Genomic DNA, 15,445 nt, shown 5'->3' on the forward strand with positions numbered 1-15,445 from the left:
ACAGGTTTCCTGTTCCAAAAATGTATTCCGTGGCTAATTGCTGTTACGTTTTGAATGCACCAGCTCTTATTTAAGTCATGCTGGAACATGTACATGAAAAGCGTTGTGTATCCCTTCGTTTTGGGAATTCCACTTTCTCCCTAGCATTTTATTACATCTTTTCCTATGATCACTGTGGATGATGTATAGTTATTATTAATCACTGCCGTGTTAACTTAAAGTCGGTGAATCCATTAGGTCCACCACAGGTTCGCTCGTGCAGGACAGATTAGAGTAAGGGGATAATGATTTGATGATGTTGAGCTCTTGATATTGAGCTACGTGATAAAGAATAGTTTCCGAGCAGATGCAGTCGGTGTGACAGGGGTTAAGACTGCACGCAAGGCAGTGACTAAAGAGTCATGCACGTGGAAATAACACTGAGCAGTGCTGATGTGCACCGGTAAGTGGGAGAAATGATCACCGTTCCCAGGCAAAAAAACAAGAAAATGCATAATGGGAGGTTACACAAAGGCGCACAATGAAAACCTTGGCAAATTGATTCCGTTGTGACTCAGAGTTTCATGGCTGAACCAATCATCAGACAACGATAATGGAATAGGAGGCAGCGCTGGTATATCTAAATGGAGAGAGGTGTGATATTGCTATAGCGAGAGGAGTAATCGCGTGAATGTATACAGGGACAGGCTATTTCAGAGGCAGATGCAGTAGGCGCAGGTCTAGCACTAACAAGCACGCTCACACACCACACACACACACCTACTAACACGCACACATAATAGTAACACCCACACATATACACGCACAGACAATACAGTAACATCAGCAAGAGGTGTGGCCTACTCCTCTCGCTATCGTATTATCACACCTCTCTCCACTTAGATATACCAGCGCTTCCTCCTATTCCATTATCGTTGTCTGATGATTGGTTCAGCCATGAGACTCTGAGTCACAACGGAATTAATTTGCCAAAGTTTTCATTGTGTGCCTTTGTGTACGCCGCTCTGCCTGAATCAGGCAGTGAGCACTCTTGCAGAACCAACGCATATTGCCTCTGTAATGGGAGGATAGTAATGGTGAATCTTGTTCCAACGTTGCTGAGCTGATTTGACTGTTTACTTGGGGACTGAAAAGACAATAATTATATTATTCATCAGGGTGAAAGAAACTTGTGCAGTGGAATACTTACTTGTATATTTAAGGCAAGAGATTTACATATAGCTAACGGTTAGTGTGAGGTTGTGAATTGGAGCTGAGGATGCTCTGCCAAAATTCCTGAAATTCCACTTTCCTTTCCAGGTGGAAATAGGGTCGGAACTCGCAACCCCAGTAACTTAATGGAAGAAGGACAGTGCTGTTAGCTGAGGGGCAGAGATGACATCCTAGCTCCAAAGATGGGAAAGAAATTAATTGTTGGCATTGAGGAATTGAATGATATTCCAACGTTGTGGGGAATAAGAGCTTCCAACTACATTGCTTTCAAAGGGGAATTGTTGTGGGGGTTATGAGCAGGGGCTTTTGCACATATGGGTGATGTTGTCCCAATGGAAACCCTTCAATAGCATGCTCTGTGGCAGAAGAGTAAACACATGGTACGGGTGTCTGCTCATCGAATGTTTATTCCTATCCATGGTCTCCTTTTCATGGTTATTATTAAGTCGGTCAAACTGAGTAATTGACAGTTTCTCACAGGCGATAATACTCATAAAAAGGACACACTTCAGGCTCATTACGAACATCTTGAACGTTTTTGTCTTCACAAGTATACTTTCAAGCCTTCTCAAGCCTTTTTATGAGTATTATCGCATTTTTGTCTCAGAGGAAACTGTTCTCACAGGCGGCTGGTGATTATGTTTCTTGAATCCAGCAACCACTGGTGAAAACTCGACCATTCCTTTTGCGGACAATTCTTTCATAGGAATAAAGCCAGTAAACGCAATTAGAATAACATGAATGATAATTATACAGGTTTTAGTGATGGGGCAAGATAGAGAGGAATGGGCAGGAAGTGCAGTAGAGTGCTGTACCACTATAACCGTAAAACACTAAACTCTGGACGGCTTTTGCGCCAGATCAGTAGTGGCAGGCTAGGGCTGATCTTGCAAGTTGTCATAGCTCCGGAGAGCTTTCCAGGAAGCCCAAGATTATTATGGAAATGCAATAACGAGCACCAAAGTTAGTGTCGCAGTAAATGTAGTTAGTGTGTGTTAGCATCCATCGATCACATTGCAATGTTTGCAATTGCCACGCACCGCTGCATCAGTGCTTTCGACACTGCACTCACACAGCCAGCCAATAGATTTTGAGCGCGCTTAGCCTGACGTCCCACAACTGCTTCCTTTGAACTTTTGCTCACTGCACACACACTGCTGGCGCATGGATTCGGACGCGCTTAGCCTGACGTTGCAGAAATGCTTCCTTTCAACTTTCTCTTTCTCTCTTGCCGTTGGCTTCACTTCAAAGTCAAATTAGTGGTGACTTTTAGCTTGTGCCAGCATCAAATTTTCACCCTCCTTCCCTCACATTTTATCCTCTTGCTAATGGTACTAGGGAACATTTAGCTCTGCGGTTTCTAGCTGGTCATTTGCTTTGCTAGTTGCGGCTCATCACGAGCCAGTTGTTGCCAATTGCATTGGCTTTGCCTTGCAAACCCATTGTGGCATAGTGTGGGTTAATCGCCGCTCCTTGGGAGTTAGTTGCTGCCAGTGGCCTGGCACTGCTTTCCAACTCTTTGAGCTTTTGCACTACAAGACCAGTTTATCGAAGCAGCACACTATCTCCAAAACAAATCCTTGTTGCCTTGGGCTTAGTATGAGTGTGTGAGGGATATGGGGCAAAGCCCAAAATAAGGTAAAGGATAATATCCTTATAATTATCGCAATTGCAGTCGCATACAATTATCAGGATTATTTGGGGCTTCAAATGGTGAATTTGGGGACATCCTCTGGCATGAATGCAAAGCTGCAACCCCTCCACCCATGACCACTCGCGGAGAAAACATCCTTGACCTCGTCATGTCGGATGTGCCTGGAACTGTGTCTACCACCACCCAACCACCTCAATGCAAAGCTGCCCCCCCCCCCCCCCATGACATCCCTGCTTGGCACATGAGGGCACCAAAGGAACACAATTAAATTCTGCCAGTGAGCGCCTAGCAGATGACTGTAGTGTTTGGAACTTCCCAATGAGCTCAGGCCAGCCTCATCTCTATGATCTTAGGCTCTGAAATTCTTTGACTCCCCCCCCCCCCCCCCCAGTTCCAAATCAAAGCGCTAAAACAGAACCAAGCGAGAGAGAGAGTAAAATTAATCACAATCAAATCGTCACGTTTGACGTTCCCAGGGCTGGAAAGTGAACAACAATGACTCAGTAATAACAAATGACTCTCCTGCCTAGCTTCTACACGCTCCAAGCACGAAAAGTACCTAAAATTACAATTGTGGTGAAGTTATTACACCGCAAAACAGCAACTGCTCGTTCTCCTGTCTGTGTATTCCGCTCTTTGCGTTCGGCAAATTGAGCCCTCTACGGACGGTGGGTGAACCGCACATGGTGAAGTTTTTATAACGCTTAGTACAGAGAACGGATACAAGACTCGTCTTACTCTGTCCGCTACTGCACGGAAGAAGAACCAGCAGAATGGCTACAGTCGACAACACGGTGGTGACAGGAGAAGCCATGGTCGCCGCTCCTTCGTTCCCGTTTCTGCTGGATAAACGCCAGCGATCCACTCCGCTTGCGGACTCGGCGCACGGCTCGCACCGGTTCTTCGGAGTGCGTCGTGGCGGAACACTTTGAAACCAATGGTTGTGGTCGGTATTATAACGTTACAGGGCCGCTAACTACCAAACATTCAAAATAATGACTTCAATGAGAGCAAATCTTTCTTCCGCACTCAGCGCCTTCCAGTCAGCGCACCAGCTAAACTAAAGACGGACTATAACTTGGTCGCTTGCAGGCTAGGGTCCGAATCCCGCGGGCCACACGGCAAGCCAGTACTAACGAGTCACACCGCTCCCCATGCAGAGCGGGTGCAGTCGTGCTCGACTTCGAAGTTTTGCGGCAGGACATCCAGGATCAGGAGACATGACTGGTCCGTCAGCTTGGTGCTCGCACGGCGAGCCGTAGATCCAAGGGCAGATCCAGGAGGGGTTCCGTGGATCCCCCAAATTTCGTAAATGCACTACTGGAAGCCATAATGATGGCTATGGATGTGCATAATACGTGCACTAGTATCAGCTAATGTAGAGATCGCTGGATCCACCGCTGAGATTTGGCTACTCGGAAGGCAGTCGACAGGTTGGATTCTCCGAGAGTGGAAGTAGCATAAGAAACTCGATACATGAATACCCCATTGAAATCGGGACAAAGACAATTGGAACAGTGAACTTCGGGCAAAGACAATTGGAACAGTGAACATGGAAATTGAGGGCACAAGTTATGCGATCGAGTCCACCAACTAAACCAGATTTTGAACAGTCAGACGTGCACAATCTAGCACAAAGCTGACAAGGAGTACTGAGACATTCCACAGCATGAACATCAGCTTGAGCACTGCTCGATAGCGCTAACCAACGGCCTTCCGACTTGGAAGGTTCATGGATATTAGTGCTAATTCCAAAGAGGGGAAGGCTAGCGCCATCGAGCCAAGCACAAGCTACATTCCAAGGCTTCATGGGATGCTGGCCTGGTATGATGACGGGACGGCAAGACCAGACAGAACAGTCTTAAAGACAATAACCCAGTTATTAGTAGGCCTGGGCGGATAATGCTAGTTATTTTGCGGGATAATGCTAATGGCAATGCCAGAAAAACTGTATCATAATGCTACTTATAATGCTGCTGTTCCTCTGTAATGCCAGCAATTAACCAGTAGTAAGTATGGAAAATGGCTTGGTTTGGGCAGTATTGTGCACATTTCGTAGTTTTGCGTAGTGGAATATGCTAGAAAATCATGATCATTACGCTAATTTTATGCTGCTACAGTATTACAGTATTGACATCATTCACAATTCTCTCGCTGATTAATTTAATGCCTCTAAGATCACCTTGTGATTATGAGTTATACATACATGTACATACAGCATTGCTCCATACAATCCCTTGCAGCTAGCTGTCCAGCGAGGAAAGTCGCGAGTGGAGGCCTCTCGATCTGCTCGCTCATTCGCCTGGCATACAGTAGCACTTCATCGCCAAGGACTTCAATTCAAAACAGTTTTTACCCTGCGCTTCAAGCCTTTTACCTCGTGAACCAGCTGCAAACGTATGGGCACTGCTTCGCGTGTTCCCGTTGTGTGAGGCCCAGAAACAACTAGTACATTTATCTCCGTACTTCGATTGGCTGGATCGATGTCGTCCAGGTTCTCCTCGCTATCGCTATCACGACTCTAACTGGAGAGACGATTTCTTCACCATTTTCCGCAAGCAGCAGCTAGCGCAGAAATTTCGCCATACCTGAGTGTAGGAGATGGAATCCGTTCGATCAGCTCAAAAATTCTTCGTTGTGACTAGTAGAGGAGTAGCAGGGAATAATTCTACCGGGAGCCCTTTGACTTCCCTGACTGCTGAAACCCTTCCTGCCATGACACTTGACAGCTACTTCGTGAAACAAGCGAGATTCTCTTTGGTTGCACTTCACTGCACTCGAGCGTCCACGCGACACAACCTTTTTACAAAACATCATTTTTCTCAAAAAAATTATTTTCACCCTGTTAAAGCCTGGTTTTCGCAGAAGTTCCGTTAATCGTTTTTCTTTGTAATTTTCCATTCATTTTCTGCTTTAATTCATATTTTGCTTTGTTTTCCTAGCTTACTATTGCCGTGGCTGGCTCAACGCCCTTGTCTCAGGGGGATTCTGTCCCTGCATTAGCTATGCTTGTCACATGCTATGAGATTGTGTCTAATAATAATAATAATAAGTAACGAGCGTTAGTTGGGCCATTTCAATTTGAGTACATTATATAAACTTTTAATGCCACTTTTGGGGAAATGTAGTGTTATAATGCTAGCATAATGCTCGTTGCAAATCGCACACTATAATGCTACTTATAATGCTAGTATTATCCGCCCAGGCCCAGTTATTAGCGACTTACAGGTTACGTGTATAACCTTTGTTTGGATTTTCTTCTGAACACACACATCGTGTTTGTACAAGTGAATGCACAAGTATAGCCTCTAAGTCTAACACTGAAGACTGTGTCACGTGGTACAGTGAAACAAGACTCCGTGATTATTTTTGTGGGAATGGCTGGTATTAATAATAATGAATCTTCCATGCGGCATTGTTCCTTGCACATGTTTTTGAATTCTGGCTACAGTCCTAAGACACCTGCAGAGCATTTTTATAATTATTCCCGCAGCAGATACATGTACACTGATCTGAGGATAGCCTGAAGTAGCCTTAGCTCCGTCACGTCAAGTAAATGAAACCCATCCCCACACCACACATCCAGTGCACATCCGTCAACATTTGAGACACTCGCCAGATCCAGATGCACACTTCTAATAATTATTGTCCTCGGAGGATAGTCGTCAAAATAGTTCCCAAAACTTCGGGAGTGCTGGTTTTTAAGAGAGGAGTGTACAAAATTAAAGACTTGTTGTGATTACTTCAAGATCATGTCAAACACGCTGCTATGTAAACATGCATAAGCGACCTGGGAGTAGGAAAATCCAGATATTTGGAGGGTTCGAATTTCTTGATTCGAGAAGAGATGCCGAGAGTGGGCATCACTAGACTTGGAGAGAGAGAGAGAGAGAGAGAGAGAGAGAGAGAGAGAGAGAGAGAGAGAGAGAGAGAGAGAGAGAGAGAGAGAGAGAGAGAGAGAGGTAGAGAGAGAGAGAGAGAGAGAGAGAGAGAGAGAGAGAGAGAGAGAGAGAGAGAGAGAGAGAGAGAGAGAGAGAGAGAGAGAGAGAGAGAGAAAGAGAAAGAGAGAGAGAGAGAGAGAGAGAGAGAGAGAGAGAGAGAGAGGAGAGAGAGAGAGAGAGAGAGAGAGAGAGAGAGAGAGAGAGAGAGAGAGAGAGAGAGAGAGAGAGAGGGAGAGAGAGGGAGAGAGAGGGAGAGAGAGGGAGAGAGAGAGGGAGAGAGAGAGAGAGAGAGAGAGAGAGAGAGAGAGAGAGAAAGAGAGAGAGAGAGGGAGGGAGAGAGAGAGACTGGAAGTGAAAATTAGAGAAAGATAGCTATTGAAAGAATAAAGAAAGAATCTACTTCGAAGTAGCTGCTGACGAACTCCACGAGTAGCGATTTAATTACGCCCATTGCATGCAAACAGTAACACAAATAGCAAGGTAAAATGCTGCAGAGAGGTGGATGCCAGTTAGCACGGCCCACAAATATTACGAATTCTTAAATTTTACATCATTGGCATTAGCTAATATTCTGCTCGTCATACGATGCCTGGAGAAATGTTGAATATCACCACAGGTGGGTTGTCGTTGACACGTTCGATTCCAATGAATGTTTCTGCTGTCGCTATGACGTTGCTCTCACAGTCTCGAAGTTCCCAAAGTACCTGAGATGAAAAGCAAAGGTACACAAACATCACGTGACGTTGTGTGAAGGAACAACATGCCGTAAATCTACAAATTTCGGCTCATTGAAATTTCGGCCTCCCGGGGCTAAAGCACATTTCGGCGCATAAAATTTTCGGCCTGCCCTGATGCTAGCCTGTTTCGACTAAGATGCCATCATTTTTCGCATCTTATGCTTTTCGCAACTATACCAAAGCAAGTGCAAGTTGCTGAAACCGCATCCATATTTCAGAAAAAGCTCAAAAGTTGCTGACATTGCAACTTAAAATGGGAGAGTTCTTGTGCACAAACCACCAAAAAAGGAGAAGTGCTGCGACGGCAAACTCGTACACCCCTTCCTGCTGTGCATACAGTACGGAGAATGGATGAGGTCAATGACCATCTTGCACGCATTTTTGTTGCATGGAAATCATACGCATACAAATTTCTCGTAGCAAGTCCATATACAGCAGACCGTGGTGTTTTCCGCTGAAGCGAATCCGCAGAAGCGACAGTCTCGCTTCGAAAATGTTGGAAGAAGCGGATTGGAGTTTCCGCTGAAGAGGAAGTTCCGCTTTTCGCAGTTGCCATGCAATTTTTCGCTCCTGCCACCTCGCTTCAGCGTATACGCTACTTTCGAGTGCATGTTTGACCGGGCCATATATAAACAGCGAAAAGTTGCGAAAAAAGTGGCGAGCATCTTTGGAAAAGTGCTAATTATATGGCCCTAATTATGGGGGAGCGGGGGGGGGGGGTGTTGAAGTTGATGCAAGTCTCAAGCAGTGGAATAGCGTTAAAAAACATAATTATTTTCATACAACCTACATGCATACGTACATACACGCATACGTACATACACGCATACGTACATACATTAATTTTCGGGGGTAACTGCCTCTTTTACGGGCAAAATAAAGTCATGTAGACGTGAAAAAATTGAGATACCATGAAAGGTCAAATACAATTTTATTCAAGTACAATACATTGGGAAACTCCAAGAAATTCCATGTAAAACAGACGAAATTCAGTTCTTATGCCTACCCCAGCACCATCCTGCGTCGACAGGCCTGTCAGGCGCCTTCTAGACCCGCGTAGCCGGAGGTCGACTGCATGGATCACTGCAAATTGGCTGCGAACTCGCACCCAAGCCATGATGATTGAAAATGGCTTGTCCCACTTGAGGGCGAGGCGACCAGCAAGTCGCTTCTGATAGCTGGCATACATACACACATACATGGCGTACATACATGCAGACATGCATCCAGACAAACAGACGGGTCTACTTTACGCCACACTTACCACTCGGTCGGCCATGGATATTTCGTCGCGAGTGTTCGCGTACTCCGTGTTTTGGACAATGGTCAAGATGTCCTCGGTCGAGATTGGCATACCATCTGTTGACGTGTACACCAATTGTCTCGGTAAGAATGTCTTCTGTAGAATATAAAAATTGAGGAGAGAAGAGGAAAACAAAGAACAGAACAGGGCATAAGTTATGAGTCTGAGTTCACCAACTAGACCAGACGTTGAACAGTAAGAGGAGTACAATTTAGAATAAAACTCACAACGAGTATATGTACTGAGAAAGTCACTGGTGAAAGTATGTCTTTTTTAGGATTAAAACAATGATACCGATAACTCGCATACGATCGTTAAGAGTGCAATCGATAAGGGTCAGTGTTCAAAACGAGTGCTAAAGATCTTTATGCATGTATATCAGTGACAGTATTCTAGCCCTTGCACTCCATCCGACAGTGGATACAAGAACAGTTATGTATTGTACTTGCAAGCGCAGTAAAATTGATTTGTGGCTTTGAAAGAGATTGGGAGAGACGACTTTGTCTTTTCGGTTCATTTGTGGGAGAGGTCGGACGTAAGAGCAGTGGCCAGAGGGCGATGACAAAATTATTCACTCTAGAAACAATATTGAAAATTTCTAGTTCATGTCCAGATGTCTACAGTTGTCAACAGTGCACAGCCACAAACGTCTAACGTAGCAAAGGTATCGTGGAATTTCTTCAATCGATAAAACCAATATATCGATCGTAAATGATGTTGGTTGACCGTTAGGAGTTATTGAATGGTCGTTTCAGCCCTAGTTTTTTCTCGCGCGGAAGCCGCACTGGAATGTACATGCAAGGCGCACCCAGATGTTTTCGTCACGAAGAACAGACATCCACCCTGCATGTCACCATTCATTTTACCATCGTAGTGTAAGCCACACTGACTTTTTTCTGGGTGGCTTAGGAGTGTTTCAAGTGCAACTCTATACAAATAATCTCAAGTGATGATGTAATCACCCACTCCATGCAAAGCATTTACAGCCATGATGTGATCAGATGATCTGCAGCGTGTGCTCAGCATCCAGCAACAGCATCCTACTAGCATCCTACTAGCACTGCGTTGTCGTCACAACTGCAGATCAACACAAACTGCTTCGACCCAGCATCCTTGTCGGGAACGAAGCACAGAAAGCCACGTCCTGACTCACCATAATATTAGGTGACATCACCGCCTTGGTGGGGAAGATCTTTTCGAATGCCACATCATCCAAGGTACCAGAAGACCTAATATGGGACACGAGAACATGCACCAAAAAGAAGCAAACAACATATACAATGTCTGTATCTGGTGAAGGCAGTTTGCCAAAACGTTGTAATATTATATAATGAGTGGAATTAGTGCTGTCACAGTTGTCACCCATTTACCTTCCTTCTCACCTTTTTACCTTCTGACCGTCTCACCCTCCTTCTCACAATATTCACACCTATCTGATATATACAAGCGCTGAGCAGGATCCTGCTCAGCCTCTTTCTTCAAATGTCAACTTCGACCTGTTACAAGTGCAGTGTGTGGGCTCTACTCTTAGCTGTATTTGAAACTGCAGTTTCATATACAGTTGAAGAAACGTGCTTATAATCTTATTGTTTGCAATGGAATTTTAGTCGCATTGGATAACAAGTTCCTTGCCCAGTTTTAGGTTCTTGTCATGCTTTTGTCCGGTGTATTCACTGACTGCGAAACAGAGCCGGTGGAACCAGTGTGGTTGGTTAGGCCATACCCGGACCAAGTCTCCGCTCAGCGACGGGTGTTAGCTGGTAAGAGGCTTGTGTTTACTCGCCACATCATACACGACAGTAAGACTGGCAGCGGTGCAGCGGGACAAGTCAAAAAACTGATTGCGCCAGTCAGGTTAAGTGTGCGCCTTGATGTGACTGGGGTCAAATCATTCTACAGACCAACATGACAGGACACGCACACGCATGCACAAGTTCAGAGCATCATGTACAACTTTAGCTCTGTGGACGTCTGGCTGGCAACTGACTCACCAAATCAGATACATACAAGAACACACACGAACACATGCACACACATCGCGCGCCCACATACACACACACACACACACACACCTGACCTTGACCTTTGACCTTTGACGCCCATCGCCGGAGGCGATGATAGCAATGCTACGGCAGAAGCCATAGCAACTTGTGCTGGGATTGCACCATTCAACAGCTTGCAAGGCTGAAGAATTGACCGTCACTATTCAGCCTGGTCTACACCATACAGCTATTTGAAGTGATTTTTCTGGCCAGTGAATCCCCACACACACACACACACACACACTCACACAAACACACCGATGCACAACAAACCGTGCACACAGCTACGTACGCTGTTAGCTCTATGGACGTCTGGCAGGCGGCTGACTCTCCAACCAGAGTGGCTGAATGCTGCAGTGAGAGAATGGTGGGAGCAAGCTGGTTCTCGCGGTACATTGTTCGGAACACCGTGCCACTTCCATCCAGTAACAGAACATCTGAAGGGCAAAACCATGAAAGCAAGAGAAACTGTATCATCCGAATCCACACAGTCAATCATACATAATTATTAAAGCCAGATTTATTCCTGTAGAAGCCGATGTGCGGGCTAGGCTTCTTCTCACATCAAGCTTCCATTCAAACCAGGCATTTCTACGTACACCAACACTATAATCAGGCGCCATCTGCCGACAGTGAAACTTGAAAATCAAGCTTCTATTCAAAACAGACTTCTTTATGAGATAGGCTCTAATACAAGTCACTACGGAGTGCAATGAGTTTTTAACACCCTGATATACAAATCAGGGGCGTCGGAAGGTATTTTAGTGTGGTACGGTCAGCTATCTGAAGTACAATTTACTCGTTGGGGAGTGGCAGCTGAGCCGAAAATTTTGGAAATTTAGATCCCAGATCAGTGTATTTTATCGATTCACGGTGTACCTGGGGCAAAAAGTGGTATGGTCAATACCGTAGTGACCGTACCGTGTCCGACGCCCCTGCACATAATTATAGATTTTCTCTGTTTGGTACTTACCAACAGCGATGTTGAAGGAACCGTTAACCTCTACTGTTCTGCTATCAAGAGTTACTCTGGTGCGGCAGACTGCCGGGCCTGCATGAAGGGCTGGGTCGGCCGTCTGGATCTGGAAACGAAAGGTAGTAGTCGGTGGCGCCCCACTGACAACGGAAATCGAAAAAGGTCCCACGACCATACCACTGCTCAGTACCACAACGACTTGATTCGACGCCGGTGGTGGATCGCTGCGGATGCGACACACGATTTCAATCCGTTCACCGGCGACTCCAGTGACGTCATTGACCGAGACCACGGGTGGGACTGAACGTGGAGCAGAAACACACACACACACGTGTGCACATACACGCGTGCATGCACACATACATACACACACGCATATATATATATACACACATACGTTACGCAGAGCTCACTGACTTGTCAGTTTGAGCACTCTGGCAAGGTACGTTCGGGCCTGATTGGAAATTTTTATTTCCATTGCTATCAGGTTCGGCCTCATTTCCTCTGTGCTGCGCTGACGAGTTCAAAAAGAACGAAACAGCATGCTGTCCGCAGATTGAGTATTTCGCTCCTGCTCTTGTAGCAGTTGAGCACTCTTGCGTGGGGTAGTGCCTTTGCTGTTTGCGTTACGCAGAGCTCACTGACTTGTCAGTTTGAGCACTCTGGCAAGGTACGTTCGGGCCTGATTGGAAATTTTTATTTCCATTGCTATCAGGTTCGGCCTCATTTCCTCTGTGCTGCGCTGACGAGTTCAAAAAGAACGAAACAGCATGCTGTCCGCAGATTGAGTATTTCGCTCCTGCTCTTGTAGCAGTTGAGCACTCTTGCGTGGGGTAGTGCCTTTGCTGTTTGCGTTACGCAGAGCTCACTGACTTGTCAGTTTGAGCACTCTGGCAAGGTACGTTCGGGCCTGATTGGAAATTTTTATTTCCATTGCTATCAGGTTCGGCCTCATTTCCTCTGTGCTGCGCTGACGAGTTCAAAAAGAACGAAACAGCATGCTGTCCGCAGATTGAGTATATACACACATATACACATAGACACACATAGACACACACACACACACACACACACACACACACACACACAAACACACAAAAAACATATTCAAACACAGAGTACCTAGCAATCAGTACCTTTACCGGCTGCAGAAAGCACCAACCTTCACATCCAACAAAATTATCAAATTAAATTTTGTGGTTAACGTGAGATGGAATCTGATAGAATTTTCCGAAACCATGGGAACATCACCGCGGCTCATGGATCAATGAGCCAGTGTAAAAATGGGTGAATATGTTAGTCCTGGGTTGGTTTGGGGTTACATGTACTGGCTATTGTTACTGCAGTTATGTGCATCATTCGCATAAGCTCTGTAGCACTACTGTGGTACAGTCAGACCGTTATCCGGTCCTCTTTTATCCGGATCCCTTGCCAACGCGAAGAACATCGTTGGTTACCGATTTACAGCACGTGACATGCATACATACAGTGCATGTAGGTGTGTTCGATTATCCGGTTCCCTCGCCTATCCGGATATTTTTCGTGGAAAACGGATTTGTGTGGCTGTGCAAGGTCTGTTTGTACAGATGACCACAATACAGCTGATAGCATAACAAACCACTGTGCTGCATGTCATCATGGCATGACAACTCACAGTCCGTCAGCAGAGTGCCGACGTCCGTTCCAGAAAGCTGATTGGCCGGGAGTGGTTGATCCAGCGTCACCCTACATGTGTAGGAACGGGACCTAGTCTGCATCATGGCCGTATCAACCAGCAGTGTGGACGTCGTAGCGTTGCTCGTGACGCCCACCGTGATCTCGGTTGAGGACAAGAACCATGAGAAGAGGAATGGTGGTGTACCAGCTGTGGTGTCGCACACTAGTTCTGCAATAGTCCCATTTAGAACAGTTTGGGTGGGTGGGGTTATTCGAACCACGGGCATAACTGCAGAAGACAAACAAGACATACGATGGGTTCCATGTCCATTCTTAGTGTGTGTGGGGGGGGGGGGGGGGTGGGGGGCTTTACTCCATTGATCAAGTTAACGGTGATAAATATGATACTCCAGTGAGGTTTATACCCCAGTGAGGTTTATACTCCAGTGAGGTTTATACCCCAGTGAGGTTTATACTCCAGTGAGGTTTATACTCCAGTGAGGTTTATACTCCAGTGAGGTTTATACTCCAGTGAGGTTTACTATTTAATGAGTCTGCAGGGCAATGCTCCAGTGCAATCGAAGTTGCCTTTAGGGCTGAAACGATTATATCGGTTATCCGTCTAATCGATCATTACAACGAAGCGATTTCGATTATGCTGTCTGTTTAGAGTAGACGATCCGAAAAATAAATAAATAATAAATAATAAAGAAAAAACCTGCAGAAGATGTCCTGTACATGACTGACTGTATGTAGTAGGATACGATAAAGTTACGTACATTGCAGATGGACAGTGGATGTACACGCGCAAGATACTTTGTCCTTTTCCGATTATCCGCACTTTTTCCGGTCTAGAAGGGCTGTTTGATAGTAAAAAAAAGTAATAATAAAAACTGACTGTCTGCACCCGCACCTATCTAGGACGCAGTAATCGATATCATAATCAATAATAAAATCAATACAAGGGTAGGTTAATAACCCGCAGTTGAAAAGTGTAATCCTTTCACCCCTAGACTTATCTTGATGATCTTTTAGTGTGATAAATGCTGCTGGCTTAGCCAGTACGTCCATCCTGTTGTGAAGATCTAGACCCTCAGCGATCTCCCTCGCCTCTCTGTTGCCTTCATCATTCACATTCTCAGGCGCGATCTGGTAGTTTTTGGTGAAATTCTCTCTCACCAGCTTGTTGTATTGATTTTTTAGAACTGGGTACAAATTCCGAATTTTATAGGCTTTCACGATAATGTCCTTAGAATTTTTGATTGTTTTTGTGTCTTTTCTCATAGCGTCTTGGAGGCTGTCCGCTACGTAGCGGAAGCTGACCGTTTCAGCCACGCAAATGAGGTACTCTTCAAAGGCCTTCAGTTCATCGACTTGCGGAGGACATGTCCTGCTCTTGAAGCCGAAGCGTTCTGGTTGCTGCTCTTTGCGTTCCTCACCATTGAGGTAGAACAAGGCGGAACACTTTCATGCGCTTGATGACTTGCTCAATCCTGTCAATCAGACATTTCCGGTACTGCTTGGGTGACGGTGGAGGGATGGTCTTCAGGGAATATCCCAGTTGTATTGACCTTGAAGCGACCATAGCTAGCTTGCAGTGTAGGGGTAGAGTGCTCGACTGGGTAGAGCCAGGAGCGTGGACAAATTCGTTCAACCCCGAGCTACAGAGAGTGCTCAATGTCAGAGACAGAGCTTAGTACATAGCAGACTGAGCGCACTTCTGGGCAGATCCGAGTATCAGTTGCCTGATCATTGCCTAGCGGCACGAAACTCAGAGTTACAACCAACCTGAACGTCTCCCGCTGAGTCTGCTATGTACTAAGCTCTGTCTCTGGCATTGAGCACTCTCTGCTGTTCGGGGATCAACGGATTTGTCAACTTCTATAATACATTGGTAACTTAAAATTACAATACTGACATGAAA

General features: G+C 45.6%; 1 protein-coding gene across 1 annotated transcript; it reads right to left on the reverse strand.

The window, feature by feature from the left end:
* Positions 1 to 6,505: 6,505 nt before the first annotated feature.
* LOC135821671 (uncharacterized) lies at positions 6,506 to 13,808 on the reverse strand. The gene is made up of 6 exons (XM_065334670.1): positions 13,520 to 13,808; positions 11,863 to 12,165; positions 11,182 to 11,326; positions 10,001 to 10,076; positions 8,809 to 8,943; positions 6,506 to 7,511 (listed from the first exon to the last, which is right to left on the reverse strand). The coding sequence occupies exons 1-6, from the start codon at positions 13,806 to 13,808 to the stop codon at positions 7,386 to 7,388; spliced, it is 1,074 nt and encodes a 357-aa protein (XP_065190742.1). The 3' UTR covers positions 6,506 to 7,385.
* Between the last annotated feature and the right edge of the window lie 1,637 nt (positions 13,809 to 15,445).

Source organism: Sycon ciliatum, chromosome 7 (genome assembly GCF_964019385.1).
Source record: "Sycon ciliatum chromosome 7, ocSycCili1.1, whole genome shotgun sequence".
Lineage (NCBI taxonomy): Eukaryota > Metazoa > Porifera > Calcarea > Leucosolenida > Sycettidae > Sycon > Sycon ciliatum.